At 52.3% G+C, this 19,659-nt stretch overlaps 6 protein-coding genes across 6 annotated transcripts; 1 reads left to right on the top strand and 5 right to left on the bottom strand.

Moving 5' to 3' along the window:
• Window positions 1–392: 392 nt before the first annotated feature.
• P168DRAFT_250230 (chaperonin-containing T-complex alpha subunit TCP1) lies at window positions 393–2,671 on the bottom strand. The gene is made up of 6 exons (XM_024834207.1): window positions 2,526–2,671; window positions 2,411–2,458; window positions 2,254–2,339; window positions 2,085–2,189; window positions 992–2,026; window positions 393–928 (listed from the first exon to the last, which is right to left on the bottom strand). The coding sequence occupies exons 1-6, from the start codon at window positions 2,566–2,568 to the stop codon at window positions 545–547; spliced, it is 1,701 nt and encodes a 566-aa protein (XP_024694108.1). The 5' UTR covers window positions 2,569–2,671; the 3' UTR covers window positions 393–544.
• A 151-nt stretch (window positions 2,672–2,822) lies between these two features.
• Window positions 2,823–5,079, top strand: P168DRAFT_250229 (proline--tRNA ligase). Its single transcript, XM_024834206.1, has 4 exons — window positions 2,823–3,269; window positions 3,349–3,518; window positions 3,597–4,852; window positions 4,933–5,079. Exons 1-4 carry the CDS (start codon window positions 2,913–2,915, stop codon window positions 4,941–4,943), a joined length of 1,794 nt encoding a protein of 597 aa, XP_024694107.1. The 5' UTR covers window positions 2,823–2,912; the 3' UTR covers window positions 4,944–5,079.
• A 721-nt stretch (window positions 5,080–5,800) lies between these two features.
• On the bottom strand, window positions 5,801–7,978 carry P168DRAFT_295957 (uncharacterized protein; the record flags this gene model as incomplete). Its single annotated transcript, XM_024838082.1, has 1 exon — window positions 5,801–7,978. The coding sequence occupies one exon, from the start codon at window positions 7,976–7,978 to the stop codon at window positions 5,801–5,803; it is 2,178 nt and encodes a 725-aa protein (XP_024694106.1).
• A 3,232-nt stretch (window positions 7,979–11,210) lies between these two features.
• P168DRAFT_125897 (uncharacterized protein) lies at window positions 11,211–11,951 on the bottom strand. Its single transcript, XM_024832644.1, has 2 exons — window positions 11,797–11,951; window positions 11,211–11,664 (listed from the first exon to the last, which is right to left on the bottom strand). Exons 1-2 carry the CDS (start codon window positions 11,860–11,862, stop codon window positions 11,425–11,427), a joined length of 306 nt encoding a protein of 101 aa, XP_024694105.1. The 5' UTR covers window positions 11,863–11,951; the 3' UTR covers window positions 11,211–11,424.
• Window positions 11,952–12,094: 143 nt separating this feature from the next.
• P168DRAFT_266068 (3' exoribonuclease family protein) lies at window positions 12,095–13,485 on the bottom strand. The gene is made up of 2 exons (XM_024834945.1): window positions 13,182–13,485; window positions 12,095–13,121 (listed from the first exon to the last, which is right to left on the bottom strand). The coding sequence occupies exons 1-2, from the start codon at window positions 13,303–13,305 to the stop codon at window positions 12,286–12,288; spliced, it is 960 nt and encodes a 319-aa protein (XP_024694104.1). The 5' UTR covers window positions 13,306–13,485; the 3' UTR covers window positions 12,095–12,285.
• A 1,844-nt stretch (window positions 13,486–15,329) lies between these two features.
• Window positions 15,330–18,428, bottom strand: P168DRAFT_125868 (phosphatidylethanolamine N-methyltransferase). Its single transcript, XM_024832643.1, has 3 exons — window positions 15,707–18,428; window positions 15,545–15,635; window positions 15,330–15,471 (listed from the first exon to the last, which is right to left on the bottom strand). Exons 1-3 carry the CDS (start codon window positions 18,268–18,270, stop codon window positions 15,418–15,420), a joined length of 2,709 nt encoding a protein of 902 aa, XP_024694103.1. The 5' UTR covers window positions 18,271–18,428; the 3' UTR covers window positions 15,330–15,417.
• Window positions 18,429–19,659: the final 1,231 nt, after the last annotated feature.

The raw sequence follows: 19,659 nt of genomic DNA, 5'->3' as shown, positions 1-19,659 counted from the left end.
ATATTTTCATCCTATAGTCTTTGTTGTAGTCGGCTCTACTCGCACTGCTGGTTGAGATGGAAGTGTAATATCTAGGATGCTGAGTAGGGGGGTGTTACCAGAGCTGGTGAGCTTGTTAGATGCTTTGTAGCAGCTGTGAGAGTGGATTGAGAAGAGACTACGGGTGAGGTTGGGGGGTAATAGGGGACCTGCCCACAGTGTCTTCGGCGAATGTTGGTTTTTCCTAAGATCATCGAGGACAGGTTCAATTCAGATCACCAGTAGGACTATATAAAGACCTGAGTAATTGAGCAAACATCGTTGGGAAAACCATGTTCAAAGCTATTAACTGAGTACTTTCTAACAAATGTACGGTGCGGTGCACATTAGTATTTTTTTTTGCTTTGGCAGTAAAAGATTTGGAGACTCATTAACACCTTATTAAACTTTTCTCTTTATCTTTCAAATCGAATCTAATAATTCCATGAAGGCCCAAACCAGTCGTTATAGCTGAAAAGAAACACAACACAAAAAAGAAGAGCCTCACCCCGCTGCTGCTCTACCTTTAGTGACCGTGTCCGTCATCCTGCCTCTGCTCCGGGTCCAGCTTGATGATCGTGTCGATACGCATGATGGAGATGCAGGCCTCGACGGCACTCTTGAGCTGCTTGATCTTGCCCATGCTGGGTTCCAGCACGCCTGCCTTGAGGGTGTCGTGGACGCGGCCCTTCGATAGATCAAGGCCGTAGTTGCGGTAGGTCTTCTTCTTGGCGATGGCCTTCTCTTCTTCGTTGGCGTCGCCGTCCTGCACCCGCTGGGAGAGGGCGTGGCGGACACGGAGCTGGGCGACCAGCTCGGAGGAGTCCTTGGCGGCGTTCACGGCCAAGGTCTTGGGGACCACGAGGAGAGACTGGGCGAATTCGCCGATGGCAAGTTGCTCGCGGGAGCCCTGTTGTTGAAGTTAGTAAAGAACATCCGTCAACCAGATTAGGGGAATATGGGCAAGACATACCACTGTGACGGCGAATTCTTCGAGATAGATGTGAAGGGCCGTCTCGACGGCACCGCCACCGGGGACGATGCTGCCACTCTCCAAGGTTCGCTTGACGGCACACAGCGAATCGTGGACTGAACGCTCCATCTCGTCTAAGCTGAAATCGTTGGGTCCTCGGAGGACAATGGACGCCGCGGTGTGGACCTTGGTGCCCTTCACGAGGATACACTCATCGTCCGATACCCGCTCTTGAACAACTTCCTCCGCATGTCCCAAGTACGAGGCCTCGAACTTCTCGTCTCCGTTGAGATCGGAGAGCGAGCTGACCAGGGTGGCTCCGGTAGCCTTGGCAATGCGTCTCAAGTCCTCCTTCTTGCAGCGGCGAACAGCCATGGCCCCCTTCTCAATGAAAGTCTTCAGCACCATGTCGTCGATACCCTTGGTGGTGAATACGACATTCGCTCCCGACTTGAGGATCATCTCAACCCGCTCCAGGACGATACCGGACTCCCGCTCACGGATCTTCTCCAGCTGGTCAGGGTCCTCGACGGTGATCTGAACGCCGAGCTTCATGCGCTCCTTTTGCAGGTTCATGTCCAAGCAGGCAATCTTAGCATCGGTTACCCGGGTCTTCATCGCCTGGGAGGCAACGGTGCAGTTGAGGGCGTAACCGTTGACGAGGAGGGATTCGGTACTGCTCTTTCCGTGGGCCTTGAGCAGGTTGACGGCCTTCACGGGATACTTGATCTCGCCCCTCTGGTTTGCCGATTTCACCAACAGCATCGCATCGACAACCATGTTTGCGAAGAAGTCCGCATCCGAACCGATGATCTTACTGGACATGGAGGTCTTGGCGATGTTGACCAGACTATCCTTCCCCAGCGTCTCGACCTTGGTGGTGATGTTCTCGTTCATATACTTCACGGCCTCTCTCAGGGCCAGTCTGTAGCCATTGATGATGGTCGTCGGGTGGATACGGTTCTTCATCAGTTCGTTCGCTCGTCGGAGGAGTTCGGCGGCAATCAGGACCACGGACGTAGTGCCATCACCGACCTAATCAGGGGAATCAGCACGGAGCCGGAAACCGGGTGGTTTGAGGATATAGACCCACCTCCTTATCCTGTTGTTGGGCCAAATCCACCAGGATCTTGCCAGCGGGGTGCTCAATGTCCAGAAGACTGAGGATAGTAGCGCCGTCATTGGTCACCGTGACATCCTACAGATAGCTTCGTCAGGAGGGAGCTCGATTAAAGAGCGGGGGGTCGAAACGGAGAGCGTACACCGATATCATCCACCATCATCTTATCCAGGCCGGAAGGACCGAAAGAGCTCTTCACGACATTTGAGATCGCCTGAGTTGCCAGGACTGTGACAAAGGAGAGATATTAGCGAACTGCATTCGTATGAGCATGCGAAGAATGCATAACATGAACCTACCATTCTGTTCGCGGACATCGGTGCCGGTGATTTTCTGCCCACCCAAGACTGTGCGTGGATTATTTCAGTCAGCGGGGGAGACATTCAGGAGGGGGTAAGTGGGGGGAGAACACACAGAGAGTGTCCGCATTGCGCGGAGCCTCGAAGATGCCTGACATAATCTAAAAAAAAACAGACGGAGAGGGGGGGATGAGGAGGAATGAATTGGTGAGGTGAAGAAGAGGAGGAGGGAAGATCGTGAGGTCGTTCGTCTCTTGTCCGTCAGTCAGTCTGGCGGTTCTTGGCCGATTAGAGAGTTGAGCATAATTATGTTTTGGCGCTAACCGTTCTGCCGCCGCCGGGCGGTGAGCCTCTCTCGCGCTTCCCCATCGGGAAATTCGATTCCATCCCACTTTTGCCGCACGAGGGGCTTCTCTTCTTTTCCACTCCGTTTGCTTGTCACCTTCCTCTCCCTTGACCTCGCGCTTTCGTTTTCTTCTCTGCTACTCGACCCTCCGTCAAAATGGCAAGCCAGACCGCCGACGCCTCTATGGCCTCTGACGCCCAAACCCTGCCTGATCGCACTCAGAACCCCGCTGATAACGCCCCCGCGGGAGAGGTCTCCAAGAACGCTGCGAAGAAAGCCGCCAAAGCCGCGAAGATGGCTTCCGACAAGGCCGGTAAGGCCGCGAACAAGGGGTCGGGAAAGCAGGAGAACAACAAGCCTGCCGCAAAGGCCTCCAAGAAGAAGGCTGACGGTGCCGCTCTGATCGGCATTGATGTGACCAAGGAGGAGGACTTCCCCGGCTGGTACCAGCAAGTTCTGACCAAGGGTGACATGCTGGATTACTATGATGTCTCCGGGTGCTTCATTCTCAAGGTAAATGGCACCAGTGGATTTGTGGCCTTTGATGCGGGTCTCTGTTTTTATCGACATTTACTGACGCTACGAGTTTTAGCCTGCCTCGTTCTCGATCTGGGAGGAGATTCAGCAATGGTTCAACACGCACATCAAGAAGATGGGTGTCAAGAACTGCTCGTTCCCTCTGTTTGTGTCGGAAGATGTGCTGCAGAGAGAGAAGGACCACATTGAGGGCTTCGCCGCCGAAGTTGCCTGGGTGACTCACGCGTAAGGCTCCGATACCATATTCTGGATATACCTTCATGGTGTATTCGTATGGCGTACTAACGTGGTTATTGTGAACAGTGGCTCTACCCCCCTGGAGAAGAAGATTGCCATCCGTCCGACTTCGGAAACCGTCATGTACCCATACTACTCCAAGTGGATCAGAAGTCACCGTGACCTTCCCCTCAAGCTCAACCAGTGGAACTCCGTCGTGCGGTGGGAGTTCAAGAACCCCCAGCCGTTCCTGAGAACCCGTGAGTTCCTGTGGCAGGAGGGCCACACTGCTCATTTGACCCAGGACGCTGCCCATGAGGAGGTCATTCAGATCCTGGACCTGTACGCCCGCATCTACGAGGAGCTCCTGGCCGTCCCCGTGGTCAAGGGCCAGAAGACGGAGAAGGAGAAGTTTGCCGGTGGTGCCTACACCACCACCGTGGAGGGCTACATCCCCTCCACTGGCCGCGGTATCCAGGGTGGTACCTCTCACGGTCTCGGTCAGAACTTCAGCAAGATGTTTAACATCACCGTCGAGGATCCCTCCGCCAAGGGTGACGAGAAGAAGCCCCCTATCCACGTCTGGCAGAACTCCTGGGGTCTCTCGACCCGTACCCTGGGTGTCATGGTCATGATCCACAGTGACAACCGTGGTCTGGTGCTCCCTCCCCGCGTCGCCGAGACCCAGACCGTCATCGTCCCTGTCGGCATCACCGCCAAGACGACCGACGAGGAGCGCCAGAAGCTGTACGCCGAGATCGACGGCCTGGTCGCGGTCCTCGACGCCGCGGGCGTCCGCGCCGTCAGCGACTTGCGCGAGGGCTACTCCCCGGGCTGGAAGTTCAACGAGTGGGAGCTCCGCGGTGTGCCCCTGCGCATCGAGTTCGGCCCCGGCGAATCCGCCGGCCACTTCGTCACGGCCGCCCGTCGTGACATCCCCGGCAAGGACGGCAAGTCGACCGTCCCGATCCCCGAGCTGTCGACCGCGGTCCCGGCTCTCCTGGAGACCATCCAGGGTGACCTCTTCAAGCGCGCCGACAACGAGTACAGCGCGCACCGCAAGATCATCACCAACTGGGAGGACTTCACCCCCGCCCTGAACAGCAAGAACGTCTGCATGATCCCCCACTGTCTCACGGAGGAATGCGAGGACCAGATCAAGGATATGAGCGCCCGCAAGGCCGAGGAGGAGACCGGTTTGGCCCAGGACGCCAAGGCCCCCAGCATGGGCGCCAAGTCCCTGTGTATCCCCTTCGACCAGCCCGAGGGCATCAAGAAGGGCGAGACCAAGTGTGTCAACCCCAAGTGTGACCGTCTGGCAGAGAAATGGTGCATGTTTGGCCGTAAGTATCCCTCCATCAACTACCACTGGCGTACGCAGAATGTAAAGAAAACACCTACTAACGATTATGATAAACTGCAGGTTCCTACTAAACGCGACTTAGCTATTCCTATTCCACATTTAGAGAGAGAAGCTATTTTACTTTACCTACATTAGCATGGTTGCTATGAGACTTATGAATTTTATTCTGTTCTTTTCTTCTTATTAAATCCTTCTTATGATCCCCCCTCTTACCATCATTGTATATGCCCGCTGTGCTGTTTATATCTACAAGATGCGAGAATTCGCCTAGGGAGGAGAGAAGAGTCACATGGAAATGCAACACCTGAACGATAGTGTGTATCAAGTATAAGTTCCTACATAGGTTATATCTAAAGAGGCCTACAATACGAGTTAACCTAGTTGAATGAATGAGTGAATGACAGACGTCAAGTTTAAAAAAAAAAACTTTGTTAAACGAATAAAACCACCCGAGAGCTAAATTCCATGGAAAAAAAAAGTCACCGAAAATCGCTAAGCTAGCTGGCTAATAACAGGAAAACCGAAAGAGTATGCATGCATGCAATGTAGATGATAACAAAAACAAAGAGAAAAAAAAAATAGAAAAAGGAAAAAGGAAAAGGTCAAGAAGCCCCGGTGAACGAAGGAGGAGTGGAAGGTAGGAAGGATGGAAGAAGGAAATGGAAATGATTGGTAGTGAGTGAGTGGATGTCTCTGAAGAGTGAAAGGTTTCAAGAAGGAATGGCTGCGCTGGAAGCGTCGATGATGATGATAGACACAAGGAAAAGGAGGTCTGTGGAGGATGACTGGTTACTATAGAAGCAACGATGTAATGGTCAATATAACCATATTGATCACGTATGCAAAGAGAGAGAAAGAGGATGAAAATGAGGTCTTTTGAGAGGTCCAAATGGGGCTTCTTGAATGCAAAATAAAGTAGATCCGTAGATCAGTAAGTCTCAACCGAGCGCGCATTCCGAACGAGAGGTATGCATCTCGTAGATGAGCTGGTCTCCGAACCTGCAGTGGCAGAACCTTTGAGGCTGACGCTTCGACCGGAGTTGCGCGGCCAGTTCATCAGCTTATATGCAGTTCGCGGAGTTGTGTTCTCGGCAACGAAGATGACATTGTTCTCGTCGACACCGTGGATCTGAAGCTGTGGGCTTTCGATACTGGGTAACTGGATGACTTCTTCGTCATCGCTATCGTCGACTGGGAGTCTGGGGCGGTTGCCGTATAGAGAGGGTGAGGTTTGCGCGCGCATGTAAAAGACGGAAGGGGTTTTATGCAAGGTTTCGGACATGCCGTTGGACATAGAGCCTATGGGTTGTTGGGCCTGTCCAAGGTTGCGACTCGCTCCTGAGGCTTTCCGAGACCGGGTCCCAGTAGGTGGCTTCTGTGTTCGGTGCAGCAAGTCCATGTAGGTTATTTGCTCTTCGGACTGCTTGGCGCTAATACCCTGACGTTTAGGGTCTAATGTGTCGAAGAATCCCGGAGACGGAGGAGGAGCATCGGTGTGTCTGCGTCGACTGCTAGACTCAGAGGTTCGTCCGGACATAAGCGAGGGGACGCTTGTGGAGATACTCTGGTGTAGCTCCGACCCTCTTCGGTGTTTCTTGAAGGAACTCTTTTGGATCAACTTTGAGAGTTGGCTGTCTTTTAGCGAATAAGCCCTGTCCATACTCGATTGGGAGGACCCTCCGCTGCTGAAGCTTCTGTTGAACGAGTCCTGAGATGGAGAGGGAGTAAAAGGAGGACCAGGTTCTGGAACAGGCACACGACGAAAGGCTTCGTGGGAGTTGATCTCCCGGACGATAGCATCCTGCAGGGTTTCGAAGGTAGGGTGTGGCGTGATGGCGTGGGTAGAGGTGTACGCTTGTTTGAACATGTCCATGATCTCCGCAACCTTTTGGTTAGCAGATGGTAAAGCGGAGATTGGTGTTGGAGTTGCTGCTAGCAGAGGGCTGTTCATAATCTCTGCAATGCTAGGGTTTTGCTTCGCTTCCAAGGAGCTCGGCGTCGGCGGCTGTATGGAGCGGTGCATTATCTTTGTAACGGACCGTTTTTGCGAGGCCAATTCCGTATCGATAGAAAGATCCCGAACGTTCTTCTTTACACCGGGCCTTGTGGAAAATGATGGCGCGCGATTGCGCGACCTCGCCTGAGCTTCCGGGTTGGGATCCGATTTGGATGATGCTTCCCGCGTAGGTTTGCTTTGTTTCATGCTCGCACCACGCCTCGCCTCGATAGGCAATGTTGGACTGTCCGGGAAAGGCATGATGCTCCACGTGCTGCCCCGTTTATAGGGCGCAGGAACACCAAGCAAGCCCGCCCCAGAGCTCGGATGAGGATTTTGTATAGAAGCAGTATCTGGAGCTGATAGATTTGGCGCTGACTTTTGAGGCCGAAGTGGGGGTCTCCCGACGCCTGTGTCCCTTGCATTTGCTCTTTTTTCCGAGACAAGGACGTTGGGGTGATTGGATTGGGTATCTTGGTTGGTTGTTTGGCCTTCCCTTGTTCGAGAACGCCGCCGACTGTTCGTCTCTGTTACGAGATGGCTCGAGTGGCTAGTCTGTAGGTTACGGCTCTGTGTTTGAGAGCTTTTACTGCGAGACAATGGACTGGTATGGTGCCGTCCCTTGGTAAGGTTCCTGTCGGACGCATCTTCTTGATGTAGGACGGATAATAACCGCGAGTATAGATTCTTTTTGCGGGGCGGCTTTTGAAGGAAACGGGTCATGTTTCGTTCGGCAATGTCTTCGTTGTAGGGGGTGATCGGAGACATATTCTTGGCAGGCTGCATCTGATACCGATGGGAAGAGAACAAGGCATCGAGAAGATCGACATGACGGGGTGTCCGTTCCGTAGGACGAGTTGATGAGCGAGAAGAGGCTGTTGGCAGTCTCGTTGGGGACATTGGCCGCGTCTGGAACTGTTCATGTAGAACTTCGAACTGTTTTTCAATCTGTTGAAAATCACTTCTTGCTTCCATGGGTTGCGGAGTCTTGTAGGCCAACGGTTGAAACTGGTTGCATGCTAGCGGGCTCTCGGGCCCAACATCCCGCTCCCCTGTAGAACATATTGATATGCCTTTATCCGCATGGAAGAACCGTTTCAGAGCCACCATATTCAATTAGCCGTAGGGGCGCGAGGCTATCTGCATGGCAATGCTGAGTCCCTAAATTGCGAGAAGGTAATCCCGTGAATTGTGTGTAATGCGCTTTCTGGCTGCTGACAGGAGGTATCCTTCCGACAAGAAAGCTAGGTAGGGAGGCTTTGAGAATCGAGAAAAGGTAAGGAGTAAATAGGGAGCGGGGGGTGGTCAGAGTCCAACAGGTGGCGGATCAAAACCTTATGGGGGTTGAATGGATAGAGTCGAAAGAGAGTAGTGACCTATGAACTGACGATAGCATTGAGATGCTCACGTGCTCATGTGAGCCCAAATTTGCCTTCACGATATATGCCCATTGGAGACAAAGGAGGGGGAGAAGAGGGAAAAAAAGAATGGGAGAGAAACAAGATTGGTCCGGAGGGGCAAAGAAGTAAGGAAATAAGTTGCAATCTCAGGTGTCCAGTTCGCAGATCCGATACCTGTTCCTGGATCAGGGGGGCAAAGATAGTCTAGTCTCCAAGATCCATCGTGACGGTGTGAAAGACAGAAAGACGGGGCTGAGCCGATGGACGGCCGAGGGAAGAATTTACGGAGAAGCACGTCCGATCACAAAGGCAAAAGCCAATGAGACTGTGGTGACCTAACCCTGACCCGCATCAACTCGTCCGATGCGTTTTTTCTTCCTCTTTCTCTGCCTTGCTCTGGCCGTTATGAGCCGACGAATAAGCCCGTTGCGCGCTACAACAGGCCATTGTTGTGTCCAACGTGCAGTGGCACGGCCCTAACGTCTATCATGCATAGTGTGCTCTAGGATGTCCAGGTTATTCCACTTGACAGCGATACTATTGAAATTTGATCTGCAGATGCTGCCATTCAATCCGGTCACGTCCACGCCAATGGCGTCGCGGGTGGATATCGAGACGGATGATGGATACCGGTTATATTGAACGTGTGGCCCCACGATGTGGTGGATCGTTACTCCCGAGGGAACTTGTGTTGGCCCGGCTGGACCACTCCTGGTCAGAAGAGCTCTTGGGGCCAAATCCACGGACGAGTCGACAGCTTAGGGACCCTCGGGGATTCAAAGGTCTACCAGTCGCGAGCCGGGGGATTGCGCATTATGGAGCCCGCACACTCTTATGAAATTAGCGGATGCGAGATGAGCCTTTTTATTGGCATATCGGGAGAGATCGTCCGAGGACAATGAACCGTATTGCTTAGCGTGATGCACTCGCGAGCCGAGCTTCCACCATAATTTGAGCGCACTAAGCACAAGATAATAATACGGAGTAATAATGAAAGAAAGGTATTAATGATGATCCATTCAGCCTTGGACCTGGGGGCCAAATCCGACTGTGGATATTGTATCTAAAATAGCTCGGTGGCCGTTGGTTGGGTGTCAAGTTTGAGGCGTCAACGATGGCACAGGTAGGGCTTTCCCTAAAATCCCGTCCTGGTTGTCTTCATGTCCCTTTGAATGTCCCTTTGAGTAATGCGGATATAGCATTCACAAGTTGCGTCATCTGTCATGTGTGGTCGAGAGGAGACTTACGTAGCTCCTGATGCCATCACCATCACCATTCGGCAATGCGTAAGCCGTTCCCTACTCCAAAGGGAGAAAGGATCCAACATCATCACCCAGAGTTCCAAGAAGATCCAGATGAAGCGCCGATAGCAGATAGGTCAAATCTCGATTGACGGATCTCGAGGGAAAGTTGGAAACCAACGAAAAGACGCAGGAAGGAGACAAAGAGACTTGGCGGTCAGCATGGGAACTAAAGGGTCAAAAGTACTGCCCGGGAAATTACACCGCCATGGCCAATAGTTTACCGTGCTTGTCTCCTGCTAGTATCGACAACCCCGTTTTAGGCTTCAGCCATTTTTGCCTCCCCCTGACACTAACAGCTGTGCACATGCATACTCGATCTGCGCGTTAGACGATCTGGGAGATGGGATCGCGCGTCAATGGCTAGTCGTGAAAGATCTCAATCGACAGCAGTTCAGGACTTCCCTGAGAACGGTTGATATTGGATAGTCATAAATAGAACACCGAGGAGGAGGACCGCAAATGATTACCGGACTTCTTTATACAAGGCAACGACCAAGACGCTCTATTTGGATCGACCCTGACCTCCCGTGACCCGTCCTTGTTACAAGACTACCAGTACTAGAGGATCTCTAGTGGGCGGGATGGGCAATCTCTCCATGAGAGTCTCCCCTTGTTTCCTCCCTATCGACCCGATCGACAGGACCGGTCGATGAACAGGCGGACGGGGTTGGCTCAGATCACCCCGACTGACGGCTGGGCCAATTTCATTTAATTCTATTTATGAACTGCGCCGGCGCACAAGCTAATAGGGTTGGACATTTCCACTATTGATCTAACAAGCCCGGGTTGGCGGTCGTTGAGACCCCGGGGCATAAAACAAAGAAAAATAAAATGAATTACACATATTACCCTGGTGGTCCAGGCTCTGTGACATTGCGGGCTAGGCCGCCTGCGATCTATCTACTTTGCTTGACGCGAGCTACACCGTCCTGACAACCCCCCCAGAGTAGTGTCAAGGAAAAAGGGGATCGTTGTGTTCCCATTATCAATGGATTCTAATGCTCAGGGCCGCATCCTGGATCGTCAAAGCCAGGTTCTGCTCTATCACAGTCCACCAGTTCATGAGGAGATCAGATACCCCCTCCCCCCCTTAACGCAAAGTCAGATTTTCCATGTACGCGTCCACCACCCCAGGACGGCATCTGTACACCGTAGATTCATAATCTGACTGCATCGGGGTTTCTCAAAGCGGCTAGCACAGTGTGACTCGAGACATTGCCGAACAGCTATCACACACAGTTGACGATAGAAGAAACAGACAGCGGCATCCTCTTCCGGACTGGGAACAACGAATAATCTTCCTCGAGGGCAAAAAAGACAAGGTAGTTGCTTGCATCTTGCATTTCATCACACGATTTATGGGGAAGCTTTGCGTATGGAGTACATTCTACTATCATACCTCTCACATCGGGAATAGTTTCCATTGTGACTCACAAGTACAACTCAGAAAGCACCTGCATGCCTAGTACATAATTCACCACGAGGGGATGAGGGGTTTCTTGGGAGCCTCGATCTACAGGGTTATCCCTTGCGATGCGAGATGGGGTGGGCACAGACTAATGCCGCCCATGCATGTACATGCGGTCACGTGGATCATTCTTCATGCTTTCCTTCACGATGGAGTTACAGCAGTGAGAGGCGTACCTAGTAGTAGCGGAGTAACATTGAGCTGCAAATTGCTAGCTAGCTACTGATTCCCCCGCATCGTCATTAACAGCCATGATCAATCCTTCCCTAAATCCCCAACAAAGCCGGCCAGTTTGACTTGCAACTATTCCGTAACATCACTTCAATCCTTCTCTTCAAGCAGTCTCAACAGTCTCCCCCAGTTGGCCTCAACATTCTCGCTCGCCTAGTCGTCGGCGGGAGACTCGGTCTTGGAGACATCCTTCCCTCTCTTCAGCTGGCGACGCTTCTTGGGAATAGGGGCGTCAGAGTCGGACGGCGCCTTATCCTCGGATTTGGCGGCCTTCGGGTCGACCTTGGCATCTTTGTCGACGGTGGTGTCCATGGATTTTTTGAGACGACTCATGCGCATACGAGCGGCACCTTCAGTCATGTTGGTGGCCTTGGCCACGGCCTTGTAGTCAACCTGTTGATATTTAGCTTAATTCTTATACCGGCTCATTAGTTCCGCTTGCACGTCGTCCACTCCGTAAACCCCCAGGGCTCCTTTGTCTCTGACCGCTGTACGGCAGCTATAGATGGGTAGATGAAGACTTACACTTCCCACGCTGTGCTTGATTACCGCGTAGAGAAACTTGTGGTTCGAGTCGGTTTTAGCAGACATTTCGGCGGTTTCAGTGATGACAGTGGGTGTTTAATAGATGTGATGTAGGATGTGGAGTCAGCGTGAAGATGGAGAGCTAGGAACAGGTTTGCGAAGTGGTAGGAGGGGAAGAGGTTGGATGGGAGAAGAAAGAAGGATTGCGTGAGAGTGCTAAACGTTTTCACCACGCATAACAAACAATGTCTCATTACCTGGTGACCATTGCACCAGCTGTGAATCATTCACCCAGGTTGTCAACGACGGGAGGGGTCGTCATGACGATGTCGCCGAGATGCAGTGGCAGCGGACGGAAACATGTGAGGGTGGGGGAACAGAACAACAATAGCCCATCGACAATGCAGTGCTCGCAGAAAAAAACAGGAGAGAGAAGGGAAACAATGTTCTTGAATGACTGATAAAATTGGTCTCTTTGTCTGAAATTCATTAAGTAGTAGCCGCATCCACTGGCAAGCCGGAATGCCGCGCTGCGGACTCTCTCACAGCTTCTGCCAGGACCGTATGTGCACCCCGAGCTGCATCCACCGCTCCATCTATCAAGGCGTCATGCCCCGAGCGGCTATCGCCTTTCTCCAATGACACACTTGAGCTGTCCCCCTTCAGCCATAGCTCTGTGATCTCATCCCGCGAGGGCATATAGGCGACTACACACGCCGACAGGATAGCCTTGTGCTCCGCTGGGTCCGTATCCAGCATTAACTTCGGGCTGGAAGCTTCACCCTCTGCGGTCTGATCCGAGACCAGGGCCGCGACTCCCCCCGTCACGAGGTCAATGCAATCGATCCGGGCATCGGCAATCGCAGCAGATGCAGCCGTGATACACCCAGCCAGTACATTCATCATCCCCCAAGGAGCGTCATGCGAGTCAGGCGTATCCCCCCACCAGCGATCGTCCTCAGCCTCCAAAATTGTGATGGTGATATCCAGCCCACTCTTCGGCCATCGTTCGGCGACAATCACGCCCCTGAGAGCAGTTTCTAAATGTACGCCGAGATCACGCTCGCTGGAATCGCGAATATGTCCTTTCCTCGTCCGGGCCGCAAACGGGGCGTATTTGACGTGCGTCGTTAGGACCAAGTTTGGTGAGAAGGTGGCAGATCGCGGCAGCGGCTTTGGCCCGTGAACTGTGCATGCAAGCTTCAAAGCTGAGGAGGGGGGAATCAGAGACTGAGGTGATGAGCGTGCGGCGGAGAGGGAGGCGGATGGTTCGAATTCAAGATAGGCGGACCCGGAAGCAGAAGGAATGAGACCGGTTTTCAGGACTGTGGAAGAGATGGGTCAGCATTGCTCTAGTGTTATTTACCAGGTAAGGACACTCTTACACAGTTTGCGCAGATCGTTCGGCTGTCTTTGGCGCTGCGGTCTTCCACTGGCCTTGGTCGACGACGCAAAGACCGGAGGCTTCGTGCCGCTGGGCGGGCCATTGATTCTTTTTCGGTCAGCCATCGCGCTTGGATCAACAAGCCCCGAACAAATCTAGATTTCGCGACACGCCACGAAAAGTCTTAGAAGTAAGGAATAAGCTGTTGTGTCTGTCGCAGGAGCTGCTTGAGAATCCCCTCGAGCTGCGGTGGAGGCTCGAAACGGAAATCTACAATTTTGAGGGATGTTTGTCCTGTTTGTCTGGCAGCGGGAGTGGAGTCCATTTTTCTCAGGCCTTTTTAAGCCGAGTTTTTCCTCGCTTCTTCTTCTTCTCTTCTCCTCTTCACTCCCACAATCCTCACGATGGGCTCTTGAAATGATGAGAGCTCCAGCGTGGATGATTTTGCTACACTTTTTCAGTAACATTCATGCTGTTAACTAACTGTGAGTTTTTATTCCCCTCAATTATCACTTCCCCCATTCATTATTATGATGAATACTTTCCAAAAGTTTTGTTTCTGGCGACAAATAAATGGGCCATGAACACACATGCATCACCATCTGACAATAATCCCTCTCAAAAATATTGTTTATACCAATTTGGGATCGTATCATTGTGCTAACATGATATGAAGTATAGGAAAATCACAATTGCTCTGGCATTGACTGTCGTTGAACTGAACTGGTAAGCTTCACCTTGCTCTCTTTTATCTTCCCATGTACCCCGTGGGAATAATCACATACTTTTATGATGAGAAACAATTTTCAGTTCTGCTTCTGCAAAAATATTGAAGATAACAAAATACCTTACCAAAAACTCCTGATCATTTTCAATTATCCTGCATTATACAACTGCCATGCTATGTTTGAAGCCGTTTCTAACAGTTTCAAAAGACACAGGTCCCTCAACAAGTCGAATCTATACATACCAAACCCCCGTAGCACAGGTATGCAAAACCAGACTCCTATGGCATCTTCCCTCCGCGGCACATTTATTATGATGACAACTAGTCAATCCATTCAATGATCTCCTCGGAGAACCGCCCCTCGGGCCCTCACAGGCCAACAAGGCGAAGCAAATGAAGCATAATGACCCGTGATCCCTCCTCCCTCACCGGACCGCCGCTTAATCTTGTTTACTCAAGACGGAAGTGGATGGGAGGATGGTTGTGGAGTCGCTGGAGAGCGGACCAAGTCGTTGTGTCTTCGCTTCCGCATTGTTGGTCCTGCGCTGTGCCTGACTTGTGTCAGATTCCATGCTCTGGCAAGTCGTTCGTTTTGGATGGCTTGTTGGGGTGTGGAGACTGGCAGGGGAAGGGATGAATTAACCGGCTTGACTGATTCCCTCGTTGGAACCCGTTTCGTTTTGGACGGTGTTGCTTCGTTGGCTTGCTGTTTTCTGCACTACCACTCAGATTCGTGTTGGTCTTTGCTAACTGTCTGAAGTTTCCTAGGTCACTGTTTCGTAAATTAGAAATTATATAGTCTGTTAGCAATCAATGCTCAATTACTGGTCAATAAACGATCCGTCTCCTTCTCAATATAAGTAACGATATAGGTACAGTGATGAAGGTAAAGTTATGAAGAAAAATAATTGTATTCAATCAACTATATACCACGAAGCCAGAAAGAAAACAAGTCACAGTAGAATTCCACATCAACAAAGACCAACAAGTCTTTCTAACGAGTCCATCTAATCAAAAGTGATTTTTTTTTTGTAATTTTTCATATTTTTTTTCTTTCTCGGGCTTCTTTCCGTCTTCCTCTTCCAAGGTCCCCCTTTTCTTTTCTTATTCTGGTTTGTTTCGTGTCATCTCGGGCTGTCACTTCTTCCCAACTTCAGTCCCGTCAAACAACCAAGTCAAACCAGCGAACCATAAAAAAAAAGAAGGGAGACAGAGAAAAAAGGTAAAGAGCCAGCCTCGAGTGGCCCGCAGGCTATATAAGAAGTGCCGTCTGCACCTTGGAAGAGGTCATTTCCTCCAGGACAAGCAGACAAGCAACAGACATGCCAGTTCATTTCATTTCAACATGAGGTAAGAAGAAGAAGCACACAAAAGCTAATCGTCACATCACACATCATTTCGTTTGATTGGGCACGTCGGGGGTGTAGTAGTGGTAGTGGTGGTGGTGAGATAGGCAGAAAGGGGGAAGAGGGTGTGAGAAGGTGTCCCTGAGGTTGGAAGAGTCATTTGTTTATTTCTCTTCTGTGGGAGTTGATGCGCCATCTCTTGTCATGCTGTAGGGGGCCTTTATTATTGGAATTACTCGTTAGTTTCCTTTCTCTTGACTCCCCATCCATTCCACAGGAATAAAGACTCACCAAAACTCTCTTCGCATTGCAGATCCGCCAGGCAAGATTCCGAACCGTCCCGTCAGATCGTACAACCTCGGGCGCGAACTCGATACCGAACCTACACACCATTCGTTAGTACAATATGGAGGGGACAAGGTCGCACAGATTATGTGAGGAGAGGGGTCATACATCTGATGCACGGCAAACACAACACGCTTCGCGAACTTCCCATCCCGCTCGACCAACGAACCAAACTGCTCATCGACAGTCTCGGGCGCAATCTCCGGATCGCGGTCAAAGCAGTTGCGCATAACAGGGAGCAAGCTCTTCTCGACAGCGGCCTGAGTGACGTCGTCCTGGCTCTGCAGCTCTTCCTCGTCGAAGCGGCGGATGCGGATCTCGAAGGGTCTCGAGATGGCCATGACGTTGTGCTTTCCGTTGTGGTGGTACCGGAGTTCGAAGACGCCCTGGGTCCAGAAGAGCTTGTCGCCGGAGAAGAGGACTTCGCCGGTGGCTTCTTCGCCGTTGTTATCCGTCTTGCGGACGACGTCGCTGGAGATGATGCCCTTCTCGCAGGTCAGGTTGTCGTAGGATCCGGCGTTCACGGCGACCCAGCGGCCCTGGGAGGAGACGCGGGTGACTTCTCGCGAGGTGTTGTCGATGACCTTGTAGAGGCCGATCCAGTCGCGTTTGCTGTGGTTGAGGGGCGCTTCCCACTTGACCTTGAGCGGGGATCCGTACTCGAAAACCAGGGTCTTCAGGTCGCCTCGGCGGTCGAGCGGCATTTGGGCGTTGGCGCCCTCTCGGCCGCTGCTTGGGTCATGGACATCGGAAGACGACGAGTCGGTTCCTTCAACCTCCAGGGAATACTTGCGCGAATCGTAGCCGGCCATGTCGGCGTCGATCCGGGAGATGGTCACACGAGCGGGGTACTTCTGGAACAGCGCGGTGGTATCCTTGACAAAGGTATTGACACCGGCGGCGAGCTTGGGACGGGCCGTGTCGATGATATCCTCGATAAAGTCAAACGACTCGTCAAAGATCTTGTCGACGCTGCCGTGCAGTTGACGGAGCGAGGGGGGCAACGACCGCTTCAGGCTCTTCACCAGACCCGCATCCCGCCGCAGGCTCTGCCCATACAGCTTGTGCATGTGCGGGCGCTCAATGAATTGGATGAAAGCCAGGCTTAAGATGTGACTCAGGAGGGCCAGGAACGTGATAGCGCCACTGTTCGTGATCAGAACCGCTCCCCAGACGCCGGCCAGACCCAGGACCCGCTCGGGGTTGTTCAGAAACCGGTAGATGCCGTTGTAGGTCAGCTTGGGCGACTCATCATAGAAGAAGTCGCCGTAGAACCAGCCGAACTCGCCGAGGGACTCGTAGATGCTAACGGAGGTCCAGATCTGCAGGCAGATGAGCCCCACGCCCAGAACGTGTCTGAGCATGACGAGCCCATAGGCCCAGTCGGCGGGGACGGTGTACAGTTTCCATACGGCCGCGATAAAGCTGGCATAGCACATGATCATACTCAGGTGGTAGGTGCCCTTCCACTGGTTCCACGCCTCCTGGGGGCTTTCGCCGTACTTGACAAAGTGCCGGGTCCAGGCCTTGGCGTTCGACTGGCGGTCCAGCAGGTATCCAATACCCACGGAGAACACCAGTCGCCAGATGGTCGCGTTCACCACGAAGAGGAACTGGTACCACGGGGTGGAGGGCGTGAGAATGGTCACAGCGAATACGAGGAACTGTACGAGCATGGAGGATAGGTCGGTCGTCCGATACAGATCCAGATTATGAAGGCCGAGCAGACTGTGGACCGACTGCGGTGGGGTGCTATGGGATGGTGGCGCATGGGGCACTTGCTCGTCGGTCGGTGCAGTCGGGGTTGGCGCAATGGGAGAGTCTGCCGTCTGGGATGCGGCCGTGGCGGCGTCCTGGTCGGCCGCGCGCTTCCGGGGCGGCGGGGGGTTGTAGACCTTGTCGATGTGGGGGTTCTCCACGAGGACCAGGAAGGCGAATTGTGCTGCATGGGCGAGGATGGAGATGAAGAGCACCTTGTAGCTGGCGGCCATGAGCGAGATACCGTAGTACCCGGCGTAGCCGACCGAATACATGGGGTGGGGCGCCATCTCAAAGACGCCGTCGAAGGTCAACTCCTGATCGATGAGATAGAAGAAGTCGCCCCAGTACCACGCGAAATCCTTGACGACGCGGTGAGCGTCCAGCTTGACCCAGAGGTTGAAGAGCACCAGGACGATACCCGAGGCCCAGCGGAGGACGGTCATGATGGCGCTCTCGTTGACGGGGTGGTGGCTACATGCTATCGCAAAGAGACAGTATGATGTAAAATCGCACATCAGGATCAGATCCACGAGACGTCTAAAGACCAGCCACGTGTTGTACTCAATTGGGGCACTATCGAACGAGTAGTCGGCGCGGATCTTGGTCTCCAGCTCCCGCTTGACCAAGTTGTACAGGGTGGGGTGCGGGTTTTGGCCGGTGGCCGGGTTCACAAAGATCTTGGTCTTCTCCGCCCAGCGGATCAGGGTATTGTGATGGGACTGGTTATGAAGGAGCCATCCAATCCCCGCATTGTAGCAAGCCCGCCAAAAGAGGTAGACCACGGCAAAGACGGGGACTTTGGCGCCCGCGGGGAGCTGCCACAGGAGAAGGATGTGGAATCCTAGGATCACCAACACCGCCACATCGGACAAATTCTTGGGCTCCGAGGGCGACAGGAGTTGAGAGACCATGTCATGCGTCTGGGGGACCGTAAAGACTGTTTGAGCCCACCAGTTAGCAACCTAGCCGACCACGAATGCGAGCAGAAGGGGGTTCCCATGGGAGGATGAAGACCCCCGGGAACGCCGCTGGCGCAATGGACGAGTCCACGAATGTACGCAGAGAGAGATCAACCACCTACTTGTTCCATCGGGGGTCCGGCCAAAAGTCTTCAAATCCGCACCAACCTTATCCTTGGAGTCCAGCTCACCAGCGGTGGCTAGAGCTCCAGAATTGGCGGCATTGGATTGAGGGGGAGCAGCCCTCGCGCGGAGCCCATCGCTCTCATTTGCAGTGCCTGTTGAGAGGCCACGATCCATCATACAACGACAACAAAAAAAAGTCACCAGTAAAAAAGAAAAGAAAAGAAACAAAAAATTAAAAGAGAAGAAGACGAAAGGAACAAGGAAGAAAAGAAAAGAGAAAACGAGGAAGAACAATTAATTAAGGAAAACCAAGCCAGACCAGGGTTGGGAAAGCATGTGACGAGACTAGAACTGGAGCTGGGTTTCTTTGGGGGAATTTTGGGAGTAGCGGGGGAGAGGAGAGGATACGGTAGTAATGGCGTAAGATAGAACCCAGGTATGACACCGTGCTATTAGTACGAGATTGAGACACCAATCCGCATTGAGTTAAGCTCGGTATTGAGTGGAAAGAATGGGGTAAAGTCGGTGGAAGACCGTTGGAATGAGGGAGGTGTAGGAGGGTAGGGAGATAAGGAGGTACCAAAGGAACAAGAAAAGATCAATAACCGGAAGAAGTCAGGGAAGTCGACGGTATTTATTTGTCCAGACAAGCTTTGGTGTCCGATTCTGGTCCACAGAGGAAGAAAGACAGAGGGAAAGAGACAGAGAGAGAGACAGAGAGAGCTCGGAGGAGTGGAACCCGTCCATCCTTCTAGAGACTTAGTCTGGGAAAGGAACGGAGGAACCAGCTAAACCTGTTGAAGTCGGTTGAGAGTTGGGGAAGACGCCAATCATGACGATGGAACTGGATCCAGCCAAGCAGAATGAGTCCGAAGCCGAGAGAATCAACACCACTACGTGTATCTGTTTATCCTCGAGGATTCATTCTCTCCATTTTGTGGATTCTAGGTTGCAAAGATAGGGTTGGTATGAATAATATGTGGACACTTTTCCTTCTTCTTTCCTTAGGTATAGTATGCAGTATGCCAAATCCGTATCAATACATCTCCACTCACGTTCCTGTGGTCCCTGGCCATATAACAACAAACATGTCACTATTGCTGCCACTAAACCCGTGGGAGATCATAATGCAACTCGGATAGAATCTGCAGTCACACGTGCTTGCAACCAGCCACTTTACAACTATGGAGCAACCATCTGTGTCCTGAGTATCCG

This window comes from Aspergillus campestris (assembly GCF_002847485.1).
Source record: "Aspergillus campestris IBT 28561 chromosome Unknown P168scaffold_4, whole genome shotgun sequence".
NCBI lineage: Eukaryota > Fungi > Ascomycota > Eurotiomycetes > Eurotiales > Aspergillaceae > Aspergillus > Aspergillus campestris.
This window is presented reverse-complemented; position numbering and strand designations above follow the sequence as displayed.